General features: G+C 39.0%; 2 protein-coding genes across 2 annotated transcripts; one reads left to right on the plus strand and one right to left on the minus strand.

The window, feature by feature from the left end:
• Window positions 1–7,086: 7,086 nt before the first annotated feature.
• On the minus strand, window positions 7,087–8,649 carry kcnk15 (potassium channel, subfamily K, member 15). Its single transcript, XM_073470932.1, has 2 exons — window positions 8,278–8,649; window positions 7,087–8,087 (listed from the first exon to the last, which is right to left on the minus strand). The coding sequence occupies exons 1-2, from the start codon at window positions 8,573–8,575 to the stop codon at window positions 7,087–7,089; spliced, it is 1,299 nt and encodes a 432-aa protein (XP_073327033.1). The 5' UTR covers window positions 8,576–8,649.
• An 8,104-nt stretch (window positions 8,650–16,753) lies between these two features.
• ogfr (opioid growth factor receptor) lies at window positions 16,754–23,389 on the plus strand. Its single transcript, XM_073470734.1, has 7 exons — window positions 16,754–17,032; window positions 17,602–17,667; window positions 17,761–17,842; window positions 17,937–18,015; window positions 19,435–19,501; window positions 20,018–20,166; window positions 20,251–23,389. Exons 1-7 carry the CDS (start codon window positions 16,907–16,909, stop codon window positions 21,353–21,355), a joined length of 1,674 nt encoding a protein of 557 aa, XP_073326835.1. The 5' UTR covers window positions 16,754–16,906; the 3' UTR covers window positions 21,356–23,389.
• The last annotated feature ends 1,763 nt before the right edge of the window (window positions 23,390–25,152 follow it).

Here is a 25,152-nt window from a genome sequence, read left to right on the forward strand (position 1 = left end):
TGCAGCTACCCTTACAAAGTACACACTGTTGCATGCAGCATGCATATAATTGACAGTGCAACTTGAAGTTTGATTCTCTTGAACCTATAGTATGGTAGTATGGGTATCTGAACACAGGGTTTGTACTTCCTGGCCACATACACACAGTTACACAAGAATGAAAACATGCGCTCCTTGGTGGAGACTGACACAGAAAATATATTGTGATTTTAGTACTGTAGAAGAGGTACATTACAGACGCCACACAATCCCACTATGGGATCACACCCACCTTCAAACTCGGCCTTCATTTTGATCTCAACTACATATGAAGTTTCCTGACTGCATCGAAACGAATGTTGAACAGGGGCATAAAGTGTGGGTCGATCTGACAAAAACAAATAAACACCTGACAAAGTCCTCAAAATTGCTTTTTTGTGGTAGTTCCCGCTGGGTCTGTCCATGACCTAACTTTGCCACAGTTACTTACAGACCCAGAAGGTGAAAACATTAGCAGCCAACGCTGTCGCAGCTGGTGAATATAAATACTAAGATGAATGTCATACCACATTGACATGTGAAGACAATGATGATGCACAGAAAGTTAATGCAAACAAAATGAATGCAATGTTTGTTTCTTTTGTGCCCCCCCCCCCCCCCCCCCCCCATTCTAAATTATACAACACATAACGTATTATTCATCATCATGACGGATATTTTATACAATCCATCACAGCATGTCTCAGAAGGTGCTCAGCTCTATTTCTGTGCTGCAGTCATCCATGCAGAATGACACTTAATCAACTCAAGTCACCTCTTTATGAGTCCTGAGACAAATTGATCAATAGCTTTTATTCTAAAGTTTATGAATAGGTGTAAAAGTGAAGGATTTTTACTTTAATCGGTAACTTTTTTGCTGTTTTCAGTTTGATAAATACATGAAGGGCCCTGGGCTGTATGCAGCACACATTCACGATCATCAGTGTCACATCTCACAATAAAGAGACCCGACGCGAGTGTGTTGAGCGATGGCCGTAAAGATTTGGTTTTAAAGCTTTTGATGCATGCTTTCATGCAGTCATCAGTTGCTAAATGGAACAGACGCTTTGAAATTGACCCATTATCCGTGTCACACAAGATGTCTTCTGGCAATACTACAAGCCTCATCTCGAGACATATGTTTTATATACGTATATATAGATTGTTTTTATGGGGAGAAATACCACACAGAAATATGACAGAGATGGGAAATGCTAACTATTCATTCAGTTTTACAGGATAAAAGAACAAGAGATGTTACTTTACAACAGACTACATTTTTTCACGTCAAATTAATTTGCAGGAGTATAATTATCTCTCCACGGACTAATAGTGCCAGCTCACATTTTGATGAGTCTCTATTTGATTATCCCTTTCAAGATCATTCATTTTAGCAGGAGATGTACTCCAGCGCCTTACTTTGATCCATGTCCTTGGGTGCAGAAAAACCCTCACAAAACCTAAAATTATTTGGGCAGATAGTAAAATGGCTACATGAGATGAAGGGATTCTTCTGTCACCGAGGGGGATTTTCTTAGGGTTTATATTACACTAATTTGTTAGGAAAGAAGGAATACCTCTCTCTGTCTTTTTCAACCCACTTCAACCAGGATGAATTCTACCTTTTTCAATGGGAAATTCTATCAGTAAACCTGACAAAAATGAAATAAGCAGCTGGATTATACTCTGATTTTGCTGAAACTCATCCTCTTTTACCCGAACCTCTCATCAAACATGTGAAGTGGCTGTCCTCAGCACACTATTACATGTAATGTGTAGCTGTTTTAGGCTCTGTGTTTTAAAAGTTGAGGCCTCTCTGCTGTAATCCATCAACATAAACTAATTGTGTCCTGGTTTGGTGCCAATACTTTCTTTGTACCACCCGTTTCCTGGGAAATGTATATTTAAACTGATGTATTCAGTACGAAGGATGTAGCCTAATTTGTATTAGAAATGATAGCTACAAATGTTGATTTGACAGATATTGATTATTTAATGAAATTATGGAAACAAGGTTCGTCAGTGAGCAAAGGCTCTGTGGATAATGTAAGCATACAGTACAGCAGTGCACCCAGAGTTACATCTGTAGTTTCCTTCAACTCGCTCTGTGAACAGTGATACCTGACAGTCAGCAGGATGTGGCTCTATATTGGCCACTGAGGGCCAATAAAATAACATTGCAGACCCAATTACTGTATCTCAGAGAAAGGGTTAAATTCAGCTCTCTGTCTGGTCAGATCAATATTTAAAGTACTGATACTACAGATACAAGCCCTGTTTGGGTATCGATTAAAATTTAATGAGGATCAATACCAGTGAGGTTGATCCTTGACCCATGCTTCTCTGAGCATGCATGATGGAGCGATCACGTCCTTAGTGATGAAGGTTAACACAGTAAAAATGTTACAATTAAATTGTTGTTTGGGTCAAAGCTTTAATATATATGAAAATTGATTTCGAATATATGTTCATGGTCAACATGTCAAAAAACAAGGAGCCAAAACAGAGAAAATGTTATTTTTTTAATGTGTCTGTTTTGTTTTGTTTATTGTTGATTTGTTGATTGTTGCTGGCCTCTAGTTCTTATCCATATATCTGTTTTTCATGAAATTCATATGTGGAGTGATATAAAAATAGTATTTTAAAAAGTAAGTAAAAATATGTTGTTAAAATGTTACTTTGGACAAAGTGAAAGTCACTCATACGAATACTAGCTTCAGTAAAAGTATCTGATCTGATATTAAATGTACTCGAGTATCAGAAGTAGTAAGTAAAAGTAAAATCATACATATATTTACACATTTTTATACAGAATGTTTTGGATCAACCAATCATCGCATTCAATGTTCAGCATTTTTTGATTATTGGAATCAGCTGTTTTTTTGTTAAATCCAATTTCTGATTAAAAAAAATACATTAATTTAAAAAAATGTGCTGCTTTAACTCTGACGCAGAATGCAATCTGCAAAATGACTTGTAACTAAATAATTGTAGCAGACTTAAAAGGACAATATTTGCCTTGAGAAAATCGAAATACTCCAGTAAAGTTCAAGTACCACAACAAACTTTATTTAAGTAAATGTGCTTAGTTATTTTCCGTGACTGTATAAAAGAATATGGATATGTATTTTTGCTAAACAATGAAATGTGTGAATTTTTTGGTATAAATAAAAAAGTTTTAAAAATAAATCAAAATGTATGTTTCAACATGTTTACACGATATAGTAATTAACAGACAACAGAAACTACTTGATTGTCACTTAATGCTGAATGATATGATTTGATAAACTTTTTAATAATATAACGTATGTGAATTGTATTGACTGGCCCTGGTATTTTATTGGCTTGCGAACCAAATTTTATAAATCAACCTAACTTTCTGCGTTTGTCCTCATACAACCATCACTTTGGACAGTTGATTTAATTTTCACCTCTTTTAAAATGACAGCTGTTTGTGAGACCACTTATTGCCTTATGGTGTCTCTCCCTTGTTTGCCTCTCCCCATGTGTGAATATGCGTTTGCCTCTTGTGTGTTTGTGTAGTCTGTCCTTTCATTATATTGCCACCCTGATTTTACATAATGTGATTTTTCTATTCGGTACACACAACATCTGCTGCACCTCTGCAGAGGTTTCTTCTTTTGTTTCCTGATCTGAATTCATGCTCTGAGGGTGGAGGGGTGGTATGCTGTGAAGACTTTGCATTTTCTTTTATCAGGATATATTAACTGTATACATACAAAATTGACAAGACTGAAATGTTGCTGGTGAACTGCTTGAAGTAATGGCATGGACTAGAGATGATGAGGCCCTTGACAGCACAAGTGTCCCAGGTTTAGACTTTTATGGACCTAATTATAATTATTATATTATTATTATATTTCCTACAGCTCAACCTGTTCACACAGAGCTGCAGGCCAAAAATATGCCAGTAAAAAGTATTTAATAAATGACACTAGGAGTCATTCCTCTGACTTTTTCTGTTGCATGTTGTCACAATACTGTTTATTGTGTCTGATTTAACTCAAATGATAGACATATACTGCCCTCTAGTGATTGTATTAAATCAGTTTTGGTGACTTTTGCTCTACTCAAATTTCCCCAACTCTACCACCTGTAGAGGGCCCCCTTTTCAAACTTATTGTATCTAAAATCTCCTCCTTTGTCTCTGTCATGAGATCAAACAGAAAGATTAAAATCCTGAATGGACAAACACTCTGTACAACCTGACTTGTTGATGACTTGACATGATGTGACAATGTAAGGAAAAGAGTAAAAAAGTCCCTGCCTCTACCCCCCCAGCAGCCAGAGCAGATGGTATTTCATAACCAATCACCATTTCAGATTCTATTGCCCAATCAGTTTTACATTTATATGTAAAGTAGCCGATGATTCCAGCAGATCAACAGATGGCTTGAAATGTATGCTTGGGGGACACTCATGCGGAGACTTCATGATTTCTCTTCCCCATTTCAAACCGACAGCAGGTTTTAAAAATAGCAAACGGAGGCCATGAGCAGACGTTATGACACATGATGTGATTTTATCTTGTGACACTAAAGAAGTTGTGGCGTTTAATGGCTTGAAATATTGGGGGCTGCACTCGTGAATGGAGGGATTTTTCTTTTAATCGTTTATGGCCATTTTATTATTTACTCCATAGCTCAAACAGACAGGAGTACTTGGGAGAGTTAGGAGAGATTATACAGTAATGGTTCCAGGGCTCTCTGAATGGAGGGATTTTCCACTGATGGAGGATATACTCAGATTCTTTACTGAAGTAGCAATACTGCAATATAAAAAACCCATATTACCCCATATATATAACTCATTATATTAAGTCATTTAATTAGTATTACTGATGCATTTACATATGTGAAAGAAGCATTTATTGTTGTAATATTTAGATACTTTATAAGTAAAATGGGCAGTTAAATCTGTAACAATCACCATATTAGGATTAGGATGTCATTATATGGAGAATAAAGTACAGTGTTTGCCTCTGAACTGTTATGAAGCACAAGTAAACAAATAGCATGAAATGAAAATACTCAATATGCAAGGTAAAAATGTTGTACGTTTTTACTCAAGTGCAATACGTGAGTACATGCACTTACCACTGATAATTTTCCAGTAAGTATTGATTTGGTTAAAAAGATGTATTACTGATGCATTTATGTGTAAGAAACATTAAGCTACTTTATAGCTAAATGTGGCAGTTAAATCTGTAACAATCAACATCCCTTATAAGACAAAGTAAGTAATTAAAGCTGCCACACACATGCATTAGAGTATTAAGTACAAGGTTTGTCTCAGAATAGTTGTATGTATGAAGCAGAAGTAAAAAACATAGCATGAAATGGACACACTCAAGCAAGATACAAGTGTCTCAAGGTTTTAATCAAGCACAATACTTGGTGTACTTAGTTGTATCCAACCACTGATATGTTCCCAGTATGTATTTATTTGGTCAAAAAATGTTAATACTGGTGCATTTATGTGCAAGAAGCATTCACTTTAGACCTATTTTGCTACTTTATAGTTAAATTAGACAGTTAAATCTGCAACAATAGACATGTTTTATAAGACAATCAAATGTTTTGTATGTGAGATTTAAATCTGTAATGTAATAAGTAACTTAAGGTGTCACAAAATAGTTGTACTCTTTTACTATAGTAATAGTAAAAGAGTACAAGGTTTGCCTCTGAATTTTTATGAAGTAGAAGCAATAAAATTTAAAAAAAAAAAACTCATGCAAGGTTTACGCATATCAAGTTCAATAGTTGAGTGAATGTACTTAGTTATATCCCACCACGCACATTTGTCGGGGTGTTTGTTGGTAGTCCAGGGCATCTTTGCAGCAGTACCTCATTATAAAGCTGTTTTTAGCTTCTTGGGATTTGGATATTGCACTGAAATTTCAATAATATTTCAACTAATTGTGCAGTCCCAGTTATATGTAACTTAGATGTCTCAAAAAACATTCACTTTAAACCAGATTTTGCCCATTAAACATGAACATCTTCAAGTCTTTTGACTTCCAGATCAAAAGTTTATCATCTTCTCTAAGCCAGTCACCATAAATCCTGTCATAATATCACTAAAAGTAGTATTATTAACCCAATTCTGGCACACTTCTCCTCTGTAGCAGTGTGCCAGTCATTTTCTTCTTCTAAATCTGTAAGAGTTTCTGGAGATAAAAACCCAAACAGAACAGAGGAAGACGAACGAACACAAAAACTTTAACCTTGTAGAAAAGTGAGTTACTGTCAGTGAACTATGATTAAAATAAACACACACACATTTAAAGGTCTTTTCCTTTGGTTTAATAAAACAATACTGTAATAGACTCACATTGAATCTGACTACAAACCAACTCTACGAGGAAACTGGCTGGAAAGTGACACCTCTCCCAGAATTGTTGGAAGTCCACTGGTAACCTGCTACATATCTGTTGTGTGCTACATCCGTTAAAGTCACTTATTTACAATCACGATCTCTTCACGTTAGAGTGCATTAGTTATTCTGACCCTCCAAAGTTAAGTAATAAAAGGATTTATTAAATTCACTGAGCTAAGAAGCCACATATCTCATGTGCTTGATCAAAGTTCTTTAAGGCTGTTTTTAATAGAAAAGTAAACTGACATCTTTTAGCTATGGCATGAAAATAGTTTAGGTTCTGTCTAAAGCAGGAGTCCACTGAGGATCAGTCACATACTTCCACTTAATAGTTATACAGTCAAATATAAGCACTATATCCAAAATACTTCTGTTAAAACTGTAGATTACAACTGTTTTACATCTTCACATAGCACTCATGCATTCACATTGTGTGCTATACATTCTCTGTGGCATGCAACTGCACTTTGGCTTACATGCGGGGAAAACAGCAGAATCACTAACATAAATCATGTCATGGTAAAAAGAGGATAAGAAATCTCATCCTTGCTCAACAAATAAGGTTATTTTCATCAGCCACAACTTATTTAACAGAATCGGTGTCTTGTGACATGCACAAAAGAGGTGTAACACAAAATACAGTGTCATTAGAAATACTGTTTACACTCTTCACACCGACTTTCTCCTCGATCGAGGGAACTCCCGGAAGCTGTGCCCGGGTGAGAGTGTGCTTCCAGAGGAAGAGAGTCCAGTGTTGTCCCTGGACCCTGGCGAGCAGCCCTGGATCCTGTAGGAGACTGAGTTGTAGTACACAGAATTGATGTGGCAGCCGTGGTGTTCACTGTGGGACATGAGAGGACTATCACAGATCCCCAAACGGTAGCAAACACAGGAGCAGAGGGAGCTGAGGCTCGACTCCGGCCTACTCCCACCTGCCTTGATCTGAAAGTGCAGCCTGTGTCTGCAGGGGCTCCTTTGTCTCTCCTGATCCTCCGCTGGGGAGGCGATGAGGTTGGTGCGGCTGGTCCCTTGCTCCATCGGGAGGAAGAGCGTACTATGGCTGCGACTGTGCACCACGTTGGCCCTGGTCCTCTCTCCTCTGTGGCTGTCTCTGCTCTGTTCATGACCCAGAGCCCCATCTATGATGCCCCTGTCCCTCTTCAGTGACGCCCTCTCTTGAGCATCCCTCCTCTCATCCTCAGTGTTCATGGTGAGGAAGCGCAACACCACCAAGTTCAGGAAGGCCCCGATGACAGTCAGCCCCACCAGGATGTACATGAAGCTGAACGCCACGTAGGGCGTCTTCTCCTGGAGGTCCTCCTTTTTCTGCAGGGCCACGAAGTCCCCGAAGCCGATAGTGGTGAGCGTGATGAAGCAGTAGTAGTAGGCATGGAAGAAGCTCCATCCCTCAAAGTGAGAGAAGGCTGCAGCGCCAACACACAGTGTGCCGATGCAGGAGAGGAAGCCCACCAGGACCATGTTCTCCATGGACACCTCAGTGCGTCGACAGCCCAGGCACTGCTTCGTCTTGTGGAGGAGATAGCGGACAAATGTGTTCATCCTCTCACCCAGGCTCTGGAACATGACCAAAGTGAGAGGGATGCCCAGAACAGCGTAGAACATGCAGAAGACCTTTCCTGCATCTGTGCCTGGTGCTGCATGTCCATAACCTTAATGCAGAGAGATGGGAATGAGAGGAAGGGAGAGTGTGACGCATACTGTAGCAAACGCTCCGGTGGTAAAACAAAGAACTGTCTGTTTTTTTTAATTAGCCTGTAATTAACATGTAGAAAAATGCACCAGCATCACAGTGAAACAGTCTCCCTCATCTCCACAGATTGAGGAATTACATCCACTTACCAATGGTGGTGATGACTGTTATGGCAAAGTAGAAAGAGCCAGCAAATTTCCACTGTCTCCCGGCGCGGTGGGGCTCAGCTTGCAGCACCACTCGCTCGATTTCGCGGTAGTCGTCCTCGGAGAAGCGATACTTCTTCTTCATCTCGCTGCGCTTCTGCTCCAGGATGCGTCTGCGGGAGCTCTCCGTCTCCGACTCCAGCGCGTCAAACACCGCGGCGCCCACCAGCAAGTAGGAGAACATGCAGAGGATGAGCGACAGGGTCCGGACGTTTTGCTTCTTCATCCTCGGTGTCGGCATGAGAAGTCGGGAGCACAACAGTTACAGGTGGTGCTGCTCTCCAGCGTGCGGACTCCACATTTGTGATGCAGCCTGTTGCGTGAGACGTAGTAGCGGGTAGAGGCGTGGAGGAAAATCAAACCTGAGGATGTGCCCTACCTGTTTCCGATGTCTTGTTTATGTAAATAAAAAGGCGCATAACCTGCTGCGAGCTCCAGGAGCGAGCGATGCCTCTCGACGCGGTCATCTGTTGGAACAAGTGGCCTCAGCGTGCCTCTTCGCATGCGCAAACCAGTCCTCAGTAAAAAGCTGTGTGTATAATAAGAAATCTTTAAGACGCATAGTAAGATTAGGTAGGAAAAGGGGGGAAAGAATGTGTAGTCTTATCTGCACAGCTGTGTGCAACAAGTGAGGTCCTCACTCGACCCGGCAGATACCAATCTGACATGAGCAGTGGGGGGGGGGGAGGTTCAGCACCATGGACAGCGACCACAGTCACATGTGAACCGGCCTGGAAACTGCGCACTGACGGTGGAGGCAGCCACAGGCCGAGAAACGCAGAGAAACAACGTTCAGACAGGAGAGCACCGCGTTACAAAGCTGTGCTGAAAGTTCCAGGTGACATGTTGACAGCTGGATGAAACTGCTTTATTGGCTGGTTAGTGTGTGTTTGCCCCAAAGGAAACGAATTGTGTTAAAAGTAACATTAATTGGCCTGTGATGACATCGGAAAAATAAAGAAAATTAAAGAAATGAAAACTAGTTACAGAAATCAGCTCCTTCAGTACAGCGTATATTAATGAATATAAACTGGGTGATGGTGTCTAACTCTGTGCTCAATAAAAGAACAGAATGGTAGATCTTATAATCTTATTATAATGATGTCATCCCATGTAAATTATAGGGATGCATGATATGAATTTTCTTCAGCCGATACAGATAACGGATAATTACCTGCTTCTCAGTGCCGGTACAGATGAGAAAACCAATAATTTAACAAGTTCACAACCTGTAGTTCATGCACACTGAGGATCTCAAACTCTGTATCTTCCTTTAAATCTCCTCTTAAAACTCACTATGGCCTTTTCTTAACTTATGCTGTTCATTTGTTTTTCTTACATTTATTTTGTTATCTTGGTCTTATATTCAGTTCTGGGTTTCTTGTGTTTCCTACATGTTTCTTATTGTAAAGCACTTGTAATTTTGTTTTTTGAAAGGTGCTGTGTAAATACGGTTAGTTGCTCTACGGTACAGCAGTTCAGCATGCCGCATTTCTTCTTCTCCTTCTTCTTCTTCAGTGTTTATAGATGGATCACAAACCTATTTTAAAAAAACTGTATACAACCACTAACTGTGAAGTAATAATCAAGTTATCTGGGGAAAATGACCAACATACATATTGATACATATGCTCATGATAACAAGTTGAATTTATAAGAAAGCCATCCATCATCTGTAACTGCCTTCACAGGGTCATGTGGGCTGGAGTCAATCCCAGCTGACAACCCAGGACCAGTTCATCACCATATACAACATATAGGGACAAACAACCATTCATGCGTACATTTACACCTACAGGGAATGTAGAGTAACTGATTAACCTATTATGTTTGGAAGAAGTCAGAATACCTGGAGAAGATTCAAACTCTGCACTGAAGGGCCCTGTCACAAACCCAGGACCTTCTCTCTGTGAGGCAACAGCGCTAATCACTGTGCCACCGCTTTAACGACAGGATTGCTGGACCCAAAAAAATCCAGTGAGCAAACTCCACTTCACATTTCACCTATTTAATCAAAATCAAAATCAACAAACAAAATTGGATCCTTCTTAAAATGGATACAGATTTTTTTTTTTCAGTCCATTGCAGTTACAGTGCCCATAAATGCACATTTACTGCTCTGCTTCCTTGGATTGTGACTCATTTAGAAAAACATGTTGATGTTGTCATTCTCATGGATGTGTCTGTGTTGGTGTTTCCATCCTTGCACTTTAGAGATGTGATGCGTGCACGTACAGTGACTAAATAAACAACATCGCTACACTCGATGCTTCTGGAAACCTACTGTAGGTGATGCTGGTTGCCATGGTTACTTATGGCAGAAGCACAGACTTGGATTGTCAGTGAGGTTGAAGCTAATATGTTAAGCGTAATGATCCGGGCGCTCTGAGGTGAATCATGTTGTCACTGCATCAAACATGGAGTATCATTATTTAAGATGGATTAAAACACAAAGACAAAAATCACACAGTTCCGTATGCCACAGTAGGTATTAAAGCACTGACACACATTACCATGTGCTCTTTTGTTCCTCTCAAACAGAGCAACCTGCCCCTCACCGGCCCTGGTTTTGTGTTAAGTGGCTAAATCAGCACACTTACATCCCTGTTGTGATTCAAACCAGCTCTCCATAAATCAATTACATCTCAGCTGATAAGAGAGGAACCTGAAGCCCTAACAGGCACCCATCAATCCACACAGCTTGTATTCACATCCCTTTTCAAAGCCCAAGGACCTGGAACAAAGTGAGGAGGCCCATCAATCCCCGTCGGGCACCACCGGCTTATAAGATGAGTATCCAGACTCAAAGAGATGCTTCATTTATTTAGCTTTGCACTCTCTGTTCTCTGTCCTCTCAGGTACATTTCATTATAACACAAGCATATTAACATGTCATTTATATGGAACAAGGAAAACAAATGAAGTGGATTATGGAAATGCCATCCTTTGTCCACTTTCTCGCTCATTACGTCTCTTGCTTTTTTCAATTTATATTTAGAAAATTTAATTCTGCTTAAAGTCAAGTTATGCATGTTCACAGAGCTGCTTATATTGCTAATACTGCGTCATTGTCATTACATTGTTATCTTTCTCAGGGTTAGTGTTAGTCATATTTTTGTCCTAGTGCTCTTTACGTGTCCTGTTTTACTTTCTACTCCAGTTCTGTCACATTAAACACTGTCCACCAAACGCATTTGTCGATTTTGTTTTTTTATCTCACGAAATCAAAAAGGCCTCCTCGGTGTCTGTGGTGATACTGAGAATATGCAGATGGTACAAAACCATTTTAGAGATGCACATGGCGTCACACAGAGAAAAGAGGACCTTGTGCCCGGAGGTACATTTCTCTACTAAATAAAACCCATCTGCCAATTATGCAGGGAAAAAAATGCAAATCTGGCAAAAACCTGGAGGAAGGCTTACACAAATTAAGCTCCTCTGTAAAAGTCAAACTTTTAGGAAGGTGTTTAGAAGGGAAGAGCAAAGGAAGCAGCTTGATACAGAGAGGAGATTTTAGCGTGGCCAAACCGAAGATGAAGGAGTCTGTAGACACAAAGATAGGGCAGTAGTGAAAGGCCTTTAATCTTAATATTTTAAAACCTTAATAAAGAATATGATAATGCTTCCTTTGACTCAAGGATGTGATGATTTAGGACAAATATCATTTTTTTTACTCTGATGAATGAATATTTGAACACAAATCAGTGAATTTATCATCGTTATCAACACATTCCTTTGTTTAAAATGAAGTTAAATTGTGTGACACATTAATGTTCATCAGAAATTTCAAAATAATATTGAATGAAAGATCTGAGTGTGCAATATGACTTTATATATTATACTGAGCTACTACATACAAAAGTATGAGTTTTACAGCTGGGGGAGCACAGGGAGGAGGAGGCTGTAGTGTCATGATATAGTACGCTGCAATGCCTTTATCTACCAGCAGTAAAGCAAATAAGTTGTCACGCTGCAAGAAGAGGCATGAAAATGTGCCGCAGTCATTCTAAAACCAAAGAACGAAACATGAAAAAAGGGGTTTACATTTTTTGAAACAGCAACTGGATCAATTTGATACCCTCAAACATCGCTTTAATAAGTTTGTAATTAATCAATAAGTAATCAAAAATACAAACTTAAAGCAACAAAATCTAACTTTCTGGATAAAGATAGTTGATTGTTGATTCTCATCCCCAGGTCGTCCAACCCAAAGCACTGACATTTAGAAACTCTTTAGAAAAATACTTGAGTGATTAATGTTTAGCCTGTCAAAGCAGAAAAGTAGTTGTCTTAATTTACAGAGAAAAACCAGGTTAGACGATATTAGGCAAGCAGGAGAAAGGATTATCCCCTCAGATCTGTCGCTGACAGACTGGCTGAGTTATATTTGGAGCTGTGGTACAACGCCCACAGGCCTGTCTACTTTGTACAGTACGCGTGGGAGATATATTTGTAACATGTGGTGATATCTGAGTCTGTAAGAGTTTATCAAGCCTCGTATACCATCATGTTGAGTCAGTCACCCTCTGAGGAGAAACGTCGCCGTTATATTTGTTTATTCTTCCATAAAATAAGATTACATCTCATTGTTTACTTATACTTTCTATTGTTGCAATTCATTGAACAGAATGATGCCTATTTCCTTTCTTGTTTGCTTTGTCAGCAAATACTCTCTCAGCAGTTCAGCAATGTATGTAACTGCTTCACACAAGAAGGAACTACATCTTATTGAATCCATTTTTTTCTGTTATACACCAAATCAGATGGAAAACGTAACACAATGTGCATTCTGATGAGATTCGAGAAATTATGGGTCATGTTAAAACTGAATAAGGATTTAGAAGAAGTTCTTTAAATCTTTATTTCCTTTGTGTATAATTGTAAGAACAGCAAAAAGTACAAATGACAGCGACATCACATAACACAAGAGAAAGGTACATGTTTGACTCACAGCTTCTCATATGGTCAAATAACTCAGTATACAAACAAAATCAATTGAAGCATGCAGGAGGCCTGAAATGACCCCTGATCACTTTCAGATCTTGCTGTTGCTCACACAGTCATTTATTAATACACTAAGTCAGCACATCATTCAGTGCATTTTGTTTATTGATGAAGCTGTAAACATATTTGCCAGATGATCATAAACCATACAGTTCATCCAGTGCAATACAAGTCTCTGGAAGCCCCCAGATCCCAAATAGATTTAAAAAGACGTTATTTCACACCCTTTTTTTAACATCTTCACTGTAGCTGCTAAGTTAAAAGCGTCAGTGCAAACCCCATCTGAAGTGGGTTCACAAAGCTCAACCACTCAGCGAGGGTGTAAGTAGTTCAAATTAGTTTGGGATCTCAGGCCTCTGGAGACTTGGATTATGGGTGTCATTTTGTAACGTTGAAAACAAGTCCCGATCTACTTCAGTTGTTTTGGAGAATGCTTCAACACTGTTTTGCTGCGAAGCTCCAGAAATGTTTGGTGGACTATTAAACTTCACTTTACTTTCCATTCGCATGGGGGTGAGAAGATAATGAATGAATTTTCATTTGTGGGTGAACTTATCCTTTACATACAATCTCCTGCTTAATACTTGTTAAGTTAAGATTTTGAAACGTATGGTGTTTTGTAAGAAGTTAATATTTCTTCCACTGCTGCCACATTCATTTGAGACATTGTGTGCTGTAAACAAACTACACCGTCATAAAAAGACTGTCGGCTCGTACAAGCCTTGCCAAGTTTTCCAAAAGGGACAACCTTCTATTTGCTTTACGTTTGTGTGATCACTTAACAGCCAAAACAGACGATGCCAAGGAAAGACTCATGGACTCACATCAAAGAACTTGGCAGCCATTCAGATAAGGAGCAGTTGGTGAGTTCCAACTTAGCCTAAGGAGAGTTTTACGCATTACTAAGTTAAACAAACTAGCTCGTTCAAATGTAGAGATAAGTCGACATAGAATATTTACACAGAGGGAGCTAAAGAAGAAGAACTTAAGAAGGACTTTACACACAAACCTAGTCAATAATATAGGAATAGCTGCCGCAACATGGCAAGCCGAATTCCTCAGACGACCCTCAACGCCACCCACCAGGTTCCTACAGGGATAAGCTATAGGAAGCAGGAAACTCCGTCATCATGGGGAGGAAGAGTTGTAAACTAGGCCTAAATTCCTGTCAAATCCCCCTTTAAACAAAGCAAGACCGGGTTTACATAATTATTATAATCTTTCTGCGTATCACCAAATCTTTCCATCTGTACTGAACTGACTGAGAAAAAGGCAACTGGGAATCCATTTCACAAAGCAGAGGCAGTAAATAGCAACAGCAAATACTGGATGCCTGCAGAGCCCTCTGGTTTCCACAGTAACTAAAACCAAAAATAGAAACCCACACCAGTGGCCATTCAAAATTGAATCCCCTGTGATAATATACAATTCTATTTATACCCTCTAATAGTGACATCCTCCCTTGTATCAATGCATCTGTCCAATTACTGAAATGATCAACATCAGGGTCAAATGATGTGTTAACACCTTTGACTCCTTTGTGCTGCTGGTGCTTATGTTATCAAATGATGAAACTAAATCCAGATTATGATGTATAAGACACTTCTGATGAGAACTCACACTGGATCACACAATACATTTGACAGTTTGAACCATGAGTTTATGTGTGAGTGGCTGCGGTGTCTTACATGTTCATGACATAAGGTCAGATGATCTGCTTTGAGAAAATGTGGATATTCTTGTGTCCTTAGCGTATTCAAATTGTGCAGTCTTGAGCATGATCTGTTTTCAAATGTGTCTCATAGCTGTTCATCTGCCTTTTTTTACAGCAGCAAGAAAAGTAGTCATGATTTATCATTTTGAGCATACATTTTGGGAATGAACTTTTTACTACTATGGATATTTACATTTTTATATAATGAACAGTCTGCATGAGGAGATTAGGGGAGCAAACACAGTTTCTTCTATAAATCACACTTTAAAAAATGTGTTTTAATGTTTTTTTGTCATTCTTAATGGTGCACTATTCAAAAAGTTTGGTTTAAAACATTAAATTAACTGAAAGTATCAAATAGCAATTATGACGTCATGACATCTTTGTATCGTGTAGCAGTGATTCGGTCCAAAGCTCCTGTGCTAGCGGCATTAACACCAACATGGTCCGGCTCAAAGTCTGGACCGTTTGCTCAGATGCTCAGCTAACCGAGCTAACTAGCTAACAGCAGCTACATTTATCGTCTGTAGGAGTAAGAATTAGACAGCTGGCCAATTCTTACACATTGCACCACATGGCTTTTGCACATAAAATGTAGCTGCCAAATGTTCGACATGCATTAGCTGATTTTATCCTTAACAGCAAGTCAATTATTTCAAATTGCCTCTTAATGCACAGGTTTTCTGCAGCGCTTTCATTGTAATCTGAGTTGTCAAAATCCATGCTGTTATATTATTATCACCTGCTGGTATGTGCACTCCTCAACCCAAATCAAAAATAACCCAACAGATGTGAAACAGTGATTATGAAGTTCCTGGATTTCTGACTTTTCTGTAATATTAAATATATGTATATTATCTACGTGTTACAATATTTTCAGATTTCTCTTATCTGTTTCTTTATCAAAATCTGCTAACAGACCAATGATATCTATAAAACTATTTCTCATATATTGGCTTGGATAAGTTGGATGCATCATGACATCAATTAAGTAAGGTCATAATAGAGATATGGTCTTTAAGGTCTCTGGTGTTACTGTATGCTGCATCATTATAAATTCCTACTATATTTCACTATGTGTTAATAAAATAGTTATCCTGTGACTTTATGTAGTGGTTATCATGACATTACTGTTGTTTTTGTTATATAACAGACAAGAGAAAGAGTTTTTCTGCACCTAAGATAAGCTGCCTGACTCATATCAGCTGGTTTGCAGTTTTTATGGCCATAAACCAACACAGCAAGTGTGCTGCCTTCACTGACTCGGAAAATCGAGGGTTTTTTTGTCAGAAAGCACATTAACAACATTACTAAGTGCCAAACAGCATCGTGCAGTGTAAAATGTACATGATAACCGTCATAGGAGAGGATGTTTAGGCCAAAAAGAAATAAATGCCTTCATACGATTAGCTGAAAATGAAATCCATCAGCATTAGTAATGTGTGTACCTTCGTTTTCTTCCTTATCTTAAACTGTAGCTACATGGTGACCCCGTGAGGCAGCTCAATATTACTGCTGCAGGATGTAATAGTCTTAAACGTGAATTCACTCAAGAAGCGATGTATATTCACTGAGAGACTAATAATCGATTAAAGCAATGGCCCCCGCGATTGTGTGTCAAGCTAGGTGAAGTGAGATCATCCCTACTTAGCAGGAGCACTTGAAGGCAGCATCAGTACTGCAGCCGCCAGCGGCGCCGCTGTCTGACGATGGTAGACCGGAGAGACGGATGGTCAGGGCCGTCCCCGTGTAACCTGAACATGCAGGCGTAACTTGATTCGTGCCCATTTGTATTGATAAACCAGGATACACGTTTATTCATCCTTATCTAGTCACACAACTCTTCTTTAAATCATGGAAGACGACTGTATTTGTGAGTACGACTCGACCTGGGACACAGAGAGTGATGGAGACGACCCGGCCGGAGAGAGCCAAACCCGTCGGTCATGTCAAGACAAAAACAAATCTGGATGGACTTTGGTAAGTGTGTACGCTTCCATTATACCTCCGCTCAACCTTAATTTCTCTAAATGATGTCATGGCATAGAATATATTGACATGTAACTCATTGCTTTTGCACCCGGCAGTGCCTGGGAAGCTAATGATAGCTTTATGCATCTCTGCTGCAGGCTTGCTAACTAGCCTAGCTAGCCGTTGACGTTAGCTTACTTTTGAGGGGTTATAACTCGCTGGCGTTACGTTTGGACACGTATGCCGGGCTGCCTACAGTGTTTACAGTGCATAGTTTGTCACTCATAGTCAAAATGCTTCTTTTAATAACCATTAAGTGTTAAGCCCCTTACCGGAAGTGGAAATGGATTAGCTTGGCCTTACATGTCAACTTGATATTAGGTTATGGCAGCTTTCTACAGCCATCACAAACACCACACACCGTGGCATCATCAGCAATAACAAAATGAATGATAATATTATTAATATTAATATTACTTGTAATAGATATTTTGGATTAGGGTGCTTAAACGATGATTCCCTCGTGTAACGGTGAAGCGTTTGATGCAGGCTAATTTCACTTTCACTTTTATTTGCAGTGGCATCATACGTCCAGAAATACGAGGGCAGCGAAGGACATGCAGAACTACAGAAGAGGATACCCTGTAAGTCAAAAACACCCAAGTCATTCATCAGAAAACATGTCGTCCATCACATCTGAGAGAGCTCAAATTATGTGTTTTTGTTTGTTTCGTCAGAATCTTACAGACGATGAGTGCTCAGAAGACAAAATGAACAATTTGCAGTTTTATCTCAACAAATTTCCTTCTGCTCCTGATGGTAATATATTTGGACTTCATCACAAGATGTTTTTAGTGTTTGCGAAAGTCAAAAGCTTGTGTTGATGTGATGCTTTCTTTATCGTTCGGCGCAGATGTCTACATTGAATCCTTTCTGAAGGAATGGAAAAATGACTACAAAAGACTGGAGAGAGTTCACTCGTACATTCAGTGGTATGTGTTGTTTACAGGTTGTGGTGTGTGTGTTGAGCTAATGTCATCTTATTCTGGTGACCTCGCATGCAAAGGCATTTAACAGGGGTAGACCGATTATCTATCGGGGGCCGATATTCAGCATTTTCCGATTATCGGTATCTTTTGTTGCTTATAACATTTTTAAAATGTGCTTCTTTGGCTCTGATGCAACATCGTCTCTCACAATGTCCCACCCACAACAATATCTGAATGGTAAAACGTCACAATGAATAGCCCATGAACACCAACAAATCTGAATCTGCAAAGTAACTGGTACCTAAATTTATTAAATAAATGTAGTGGAGAGGAAGTATAAAGTAGTGGAAAATGGAAAAACTCAAGTACCTCCAAATTGTACTTAAGAACAGTACTTGAGTAAAATGTACTTACATTTATTTCATCACAGGCTGTTGGAAAATTTGACACAAAGAGTTTCATTTTTACTACAAATCAGTATCAGTCCCAAATATCAGTTTTCAGTCTCCTTGATTTCTAATAATCAGTATCGGCCATGAAAAAGTCATATTGGTCGACCCCCATCTAAGGTATTCATCTCTTGACCAGTAGAATATGTGCTGTATTGTGAGTGTGTGCTGCACCTCTGCCTGTTTCAGGTCGGCTTGTTCAGCAATGAAAAGCAGTAGCTTACTCCCTGTTTTAACCCTTTGTACTCAGCGGTATGTTCAAATGTTTCATATGAAATCAAAAGTCAATCAACCATAATAAATGATTAAATTAATGAAATTATCTCAGAAATTTAAAAAAATACAAACATTTTCAAGATGTTTTTCATCAAATGTTGCTAAGGGTAAACATAAAGCTGATTGATTCAAAAGATTTCTAAAGCAGAAACATGAACAAAGATTACAAAGGCGTTTTGATATTTAGTTTTTTCTGCAATAGAAATATTTCCCCAGAGCCTACATTGGTATTTTTGTTTATTGTGAGTATCTTTAAATCCTCAATATGCTCACAATAACAAAGTACACTTCAATCAAAACTACAAAATGTATTTTTCTCTTCGTCAACTATCAAGGTAAGACAAATTTATCAATGATCTCTCCACATTTGATTTTTCAAAATGCTAGAAATCAACCTCCAAACAACATGGTTTCTTATTTTCTGTTTGCATAATCACAGCTTTCTTTCTTCCTAAGTTCATGATAAAGTTCAATGATACCAGGAGACGGTGTTAAGCTCTATTTGCTGAACATGGTGTTTGTAAGAAGGATGTGTTTTGTTACAATTATATGTGTTGATTTGTGGTGCTGCACCAAGAGTATATTGTATATTGGGGTTACGAACTGTTGCAGGGACAGCCGTCATCGTCTTCATTGAATTAGAGTGTAGTTTCATTAGATGCTAATTGGTTTTGTGTTGTTTCTCTGCCATTGTAAGGCTGTTTCCACTGCGAGAGCCGGGGGTTAATTACATGGCTTCAGAACTCACCAAGAAGGAAATCGAGGTAAGTGTGTCACAGCGAACAAGTCTCTAAAACTCTATTGTGCCGAGTTTGGTTGTCAACAACATATGATAACTGATGATCTTCAAGTAGTCTTCTTATGTCAAGTCCTCACAGAGATTAATGTCAAGAATTGAGTCAAAGCTGAATATTTCTTAATTCTCTACCCCAGTCTGACCTACTCTTCATCACCACCTTACCAGTCTTTCAGAACATGTTTTCATGCATTATTAGGATTCTCCTGTAGAGAAAGTATTTAAATGTTTGGGAAACTTTGTGTTTGTGTTCTTAGACACTGCTGTTTTCATATGGACATCAGAGATAGGCTCATAAAGATGAACACTTGACTTTATTTTCCCTTTTTTTTTTAATAACTGTACTGAAGGCCAGCCAGCCAGAAATACAGATACATCAAACACCTAAACATATTTACATATTTGACCCATATCGCTCTTATGTGTGATCATAAAAGTAATTTTGTTTGTTTGTATTTATTTCTACTTAATATCTGTTCACCAGGCCTTCAAGAAGAATGAGGACGCCAAAAAGAGACTTGTCGAGTCCTATGAACTCATGTTGGGCTTCTATGGCATCCGTTTGGTCAACAAAGAGACGGGGGAAGTGAAACGAGCAGAAAATTGGAAGGAGCGATTTGGAAACCTTGAACGGTGAATATCCAGATGTTCTCGAGTTGGCAACATTGAGGATTTGTACTTTTTTTGTGATTTCAGCAACTATTTCATCTCTTGCAGGAATATGCACAACAACCTGCGCATCACTCGCATCCTGAAGAGCCTCGGAGAGCTGGGCTTTGAGCACTACCAGGCCCCACTGGTGCGCTTTTTTCTTGAAGAGACTCTAGTCAAGAAGACCCTTAGCAGCGTTAAACGCAGCGTGCTTGACTACTTCCTGTTTGCTGTCCTGGACAAGGAAAAACGTCAGGAGCTTGTGCGCTTTGCCTACCTTCACTTTGAGCCAAAGGATAAGTTTGTGTGGTGTCCCAGAAAGATTCAGAAACAATTCAGGAAGGCAGAGAAGAGAGCTGATGCTGTTGGGAATGGAGATGGAAAAGATGAAGTCTATTCACGGAGTAAAAGCAAAGATGGAGAAGCTGTTGTGCAACAAAAAGAGGATGGACTTGATAAAGTTACAAAGGCTCAGAAAGGAACTGATAAAACTGCATCCAAAGACAAAAACAAATTGTCTGAGGAGTCCACAGAGCCAAAACCCGAAGCTGAGACTGTCGGAAATGGAAATGCGGAGGCTGAATCTGCTAATGTAATTTCGGGGAATGGAAAAGACTCTACGGATGATGTTGATGAAATGGATCAGTCATCCAGTCCTGACACTGTGACGGCAAAAACCGAGCCCTGTGCTGACAACGATAACGACGACAAACTCACCAACGATTCGAAGGCCAGCATCCAGGAAGCAGACAACATTATGCAAACAGATGGGGACGTAGACACTGAAAAACCACCAAAGAAGAAAAGAGAAGATGACAAGGTCCTGCCAAGTAACGGCTCTGCTGGGGCCGGTGGGCAGATGGAGGAAAAAGCTGGTGCTAATAAAGCCACTGGTCAAACGAGCCCTTCAGCTCACACCCCCCTTAAGACTTCAAAACATTCACCCTCTCTTTCTTCGGGGAGGGAGGAAAAAATCCCAAGGACTGACTTTAATCAAGTGCCAGATACAAAGGAAGAGGAAGAAACGTCACAGGCAAATGGGTCAGCAACAAATGGGTCAGTGACGAGCACTGACAAAGGTGTGAATCAACAGACAAATGGGAAGGAGTCTGAGGATATTGATATGGAATCACCTCCCTCAAGCTCAGATCAAAATGCGGGGAATTCATGAATAAACTGGATGAATGGAGAAAATACATTAACTTGCGCGTAAATGAAATGTAATATAGGGACAGAGTATGACTTAAAAAGACTTTCTGGCCTTATTTCTACTATATTTGATGTTTAGATATTGATTCTTTTCACTTTGAAGGAGTATATGAATTCATGAACTTATGAAATGTGGGACTGGATGTGACTCAGTTTCTACATGGCCATCAGACAATACTGAAGGATGAGGCTGGGGATGTTCTATAATTTTTCCTATTGCCAACAAATCCCGGTCAAAAAGGTCAGAATCAGCAGGAGACTTGACGGACCACTGCAGCCAAATGTGTTAGTAGGCTAATTTTCACTAGCATTGCTAGCTTGCCTGTTTGTGATTGAGAAATCTAATCAGTGAAGAAGCATGAAATTGTAACTGTCAAAATATAACTTACAAAATATGGAAAACACTGCAGAAGATTGTACATAAAGCTGCTGCGTTTTTATTTAAAGCCTGATCGGTACTTGATTTTGGGGGTTGATACCAATGATAGGGAGTAAAAAAATTTCTGATATTGAGATATCGGATGATATACACACTTTTTTTTTTGCAATGATCCCTCAAATGTGGTTATCAAACACTTGTGACACTGATATGTTGGAGGCAGGATATCTTACAGTTTGACAAACATTATTGTTTAAAATTACATCAGCGCACTGAAACGGTAAACTCTGCAGCAAATTTAATAGTTCTTAATTGCCCCAAGAGTCTTTTTTCTGCGTGATAATCTCTTAAAACAATATGCCAATATTTTGTGCCAATACCGATATATCTTTCATAGGCCAGTATCGGCCAACCAATATATCGTTCAAGCTCTACTTTCATTTACATCATCACGTATACTGAATTACATTTTGAAAACCACATTTAAAGGTCGTTTCAATAAAAACTTACATTTAAAGTTGTCTCATCGCAGAATTTTTCCTTTAATGAGATTCTTTCTGGGTCAGTCACCCAGCGAAATACTTTAAATACTTAACAGGAGAAATATTAGCAAATAAAAAGTGCACAGCTCTCTGCTACTGCAGTACAATTCATTTCAGTCACACTGACACTCACACACAGCTAATAGTGGTTAGCTGCCAGGAAACATTCTAGCATTATTAGCTTGCAAGCAGTCGTGCTAACCCGGCTACTCCACTATTCACCTTTGCCTTGCAGGTCCAGAGCTGTTCATCAAGTCTCCCCAAAGCCACCAGTGTGGTAGCCCGTCTGTCAGTACTTTCTGACATTATGCTGTCTGTGACTCAGCTCCAAGAACACTGGTTCTTATTAAAGACATCAATCTACATAATCCCATTGAAGGTAACTAGTTTTCATCAAATATTCCTCAGATGGAAGTATAAAGGGCTGTCGTTAGGGACCATTTTCAGCCAGACATTTGGGAGTATTTACAGCAGCAGGATGTTGTGTGTGTGGGACTGACTCAAAATAAACTGCAGTGTTCGCGTTTATTGTCACAGAAGGAGCATGTCAGCCAGTGCTATAGTGTGGCTAATGGATGTGTTTTAATAGTTCTTGGATAGCAACGGAAGAATGTGGCATTCAAAGACCATATTTGCAAATGGGATTAACTGATTGGAAAAATATAGACTATCACCAGACTTGTCCTTTCCGATTGTAATGACTGTCAGTAACTGATATTTGATATCTCTACAGGATGCATAAAGCACTATTAATAATGTATATCAATGAAATGATGGTTTCAGCGTTTTAAATACCCTAATTCTTTCACAACTAAACATGTTTTTTGCACTGAAAATAATGAGATGGAAAAAGCTTTGTTTTCTTTTTGGGCTGTTTTTGTGTGAGTAAAAACATTCTGTACTGGTTTGTGTTTCTTCTGGACCCTGCTGTTAAAATGGATTTAAGACTGAATGTCACTTATGTTGTATTTCAAAAATGTTGCACAATCTGTGTGTTGTCATGCAGATTCGGGAAGTAGACTTTTGAACAACTGAAAGCCTTGCCAAAAAATGTGATAAAGACTGGTTGATTGTACAGTGTGTTTGTCTTTTGGGCAGAACTGATGAAGCTTCGGTTTGATAATTTAAAGTCAACTGTATGTTAATTTAATAGCCAGGGTGATTACATTGATGCATCTTTTTATATTTGCACTTAATTTTCACTATTAATTGTTAAAAACATGGTATTTACACAATGAAATGGTAATAACTTTACAAAAGTGCTGAATTCTTTATATATGACTTCCTTTTCCAACTAAATACCTGGCTGTTGACCAAGCAGAATAAAGTTATACTATTTTTTGATGCTTTTATGAAATTAATCTGCATTAAGCCACAGTCTGAGTCTCGTTATAGTTTATAAAATTGCAACAATTCTCAGGATGTCACTGTGGTATGTCTCAGCTTTTGCTCCTATTCCTGAGACTCTTATGCGATTTCTCAGTGCAGCAACATATAGTTAGTAATATCTGCATTTTTCTCCAGCAAACAGACTGAGCCTCGGTGAAGTGACATGACTCACAACAGGGGGAAGAACAAGATGTTACAGTTATTGATTCAGCAGAGTTTGTTCAGGCGGAAGGATAGAAGAAAAGTATATACTGTTGGAGTTTAAACTCGCTGTGTGTTATTGCATTGTCCATGCCAGCCTCTATCTCTAGATCTGCCCATTCCCTGTTTGGAACATTCTAAATAAAGCATTTAACACTTTTTGTTGACTTATTTTAAGTTTAGAAAAGAGCAGTCGCTCAGACTGTGTTTGCTCACCATGATAGAGGTGGATAGATGCTTTTTAAAATCTGCATCGACTGCGATGGTTCAATAATTTAAGTTATTCTTTAATAGGGATGCCAATACCGATAAGATAACTGATAATTTCACATTTTTATATATTAAAAAAGTTCACAACCTGTAGTTCATGCACACCTGAGGTTAAGAACGACTCAGGTGTAGTGTGCTCAGATGGATGATTTAATATTCATTAGCTCGTAACAGATTTGTTGTGTTAAAACCTGATTTTTTCCTGTTCTCTCTGAACCCTCGTGGAGCTGTACTGCCAACTGCAAATGTGTTGCTATTTATTAGCTATAATTTCAGTATCAAGCCAATATTGTGCATCCCTATTCCTTTACGGAGATATTTGTGTTCAAGATAGTTCATTCGACGGAATTTTTTTCTTGTTATTTTTATTTCAGGGGGCTTTTTATGCCTTTATTTGGTTGATAGTGACACACAAAGACTGAAGGGGGCTGAGAGAGAAGCAACGACATGCAGCAAAGGGCTCGGGTTGGAATCAAACCTCTGCCTACTATTTTGTTAATGGATTAATCCTTCTCTCCACCAAGGAGGTTACGATTTCACCTGTGTCTGCTTGTTTGTCGGTTGGTTTGTCAGCAGGATGACACCAAAAACACTTAACAGTTTTCCACAAAACTTGGATGGAGGATGGTTTGTCAGCCCAGAATAGTCTTCATTAACTTTTGGTACGTATTCAAGATTTTTTTCTCACTTTCTTTAACGTTATGAGATACGGTGGCACTTTTCAACATTTTCGTTAATTTCACAGGAAATAATTCATGGATCTGATAAAAGATCAGCCCTATTTAGTTGGCTGTTATCTACTGTATGGATGAGCACAAAAGTGGACTGTTCGACTTTGGCGGAGGTATGCGCTCTACTGAATGCCATTCTAGTTCACGCCATTTTTCTAGTTCAAATACCAAACTTTCACTTGTTCAAACAGCTAAAGCAACTTTTTCCTTGAAACCTCTGAATATGTGTACTCCTGTGCTTTGTTTT

This window comes from Pagrus major, chromosome 7 (genome assembly GCF_040436345.1).
Source record: "Pagrus major chromosome 7, Pma_NU_1.0".
Lineage (NCBI taxonomy): Eukaryota > Metazoa > Chordata > Actinopteri > Spariformes > Sparidae > Pagrus > Pagrus major.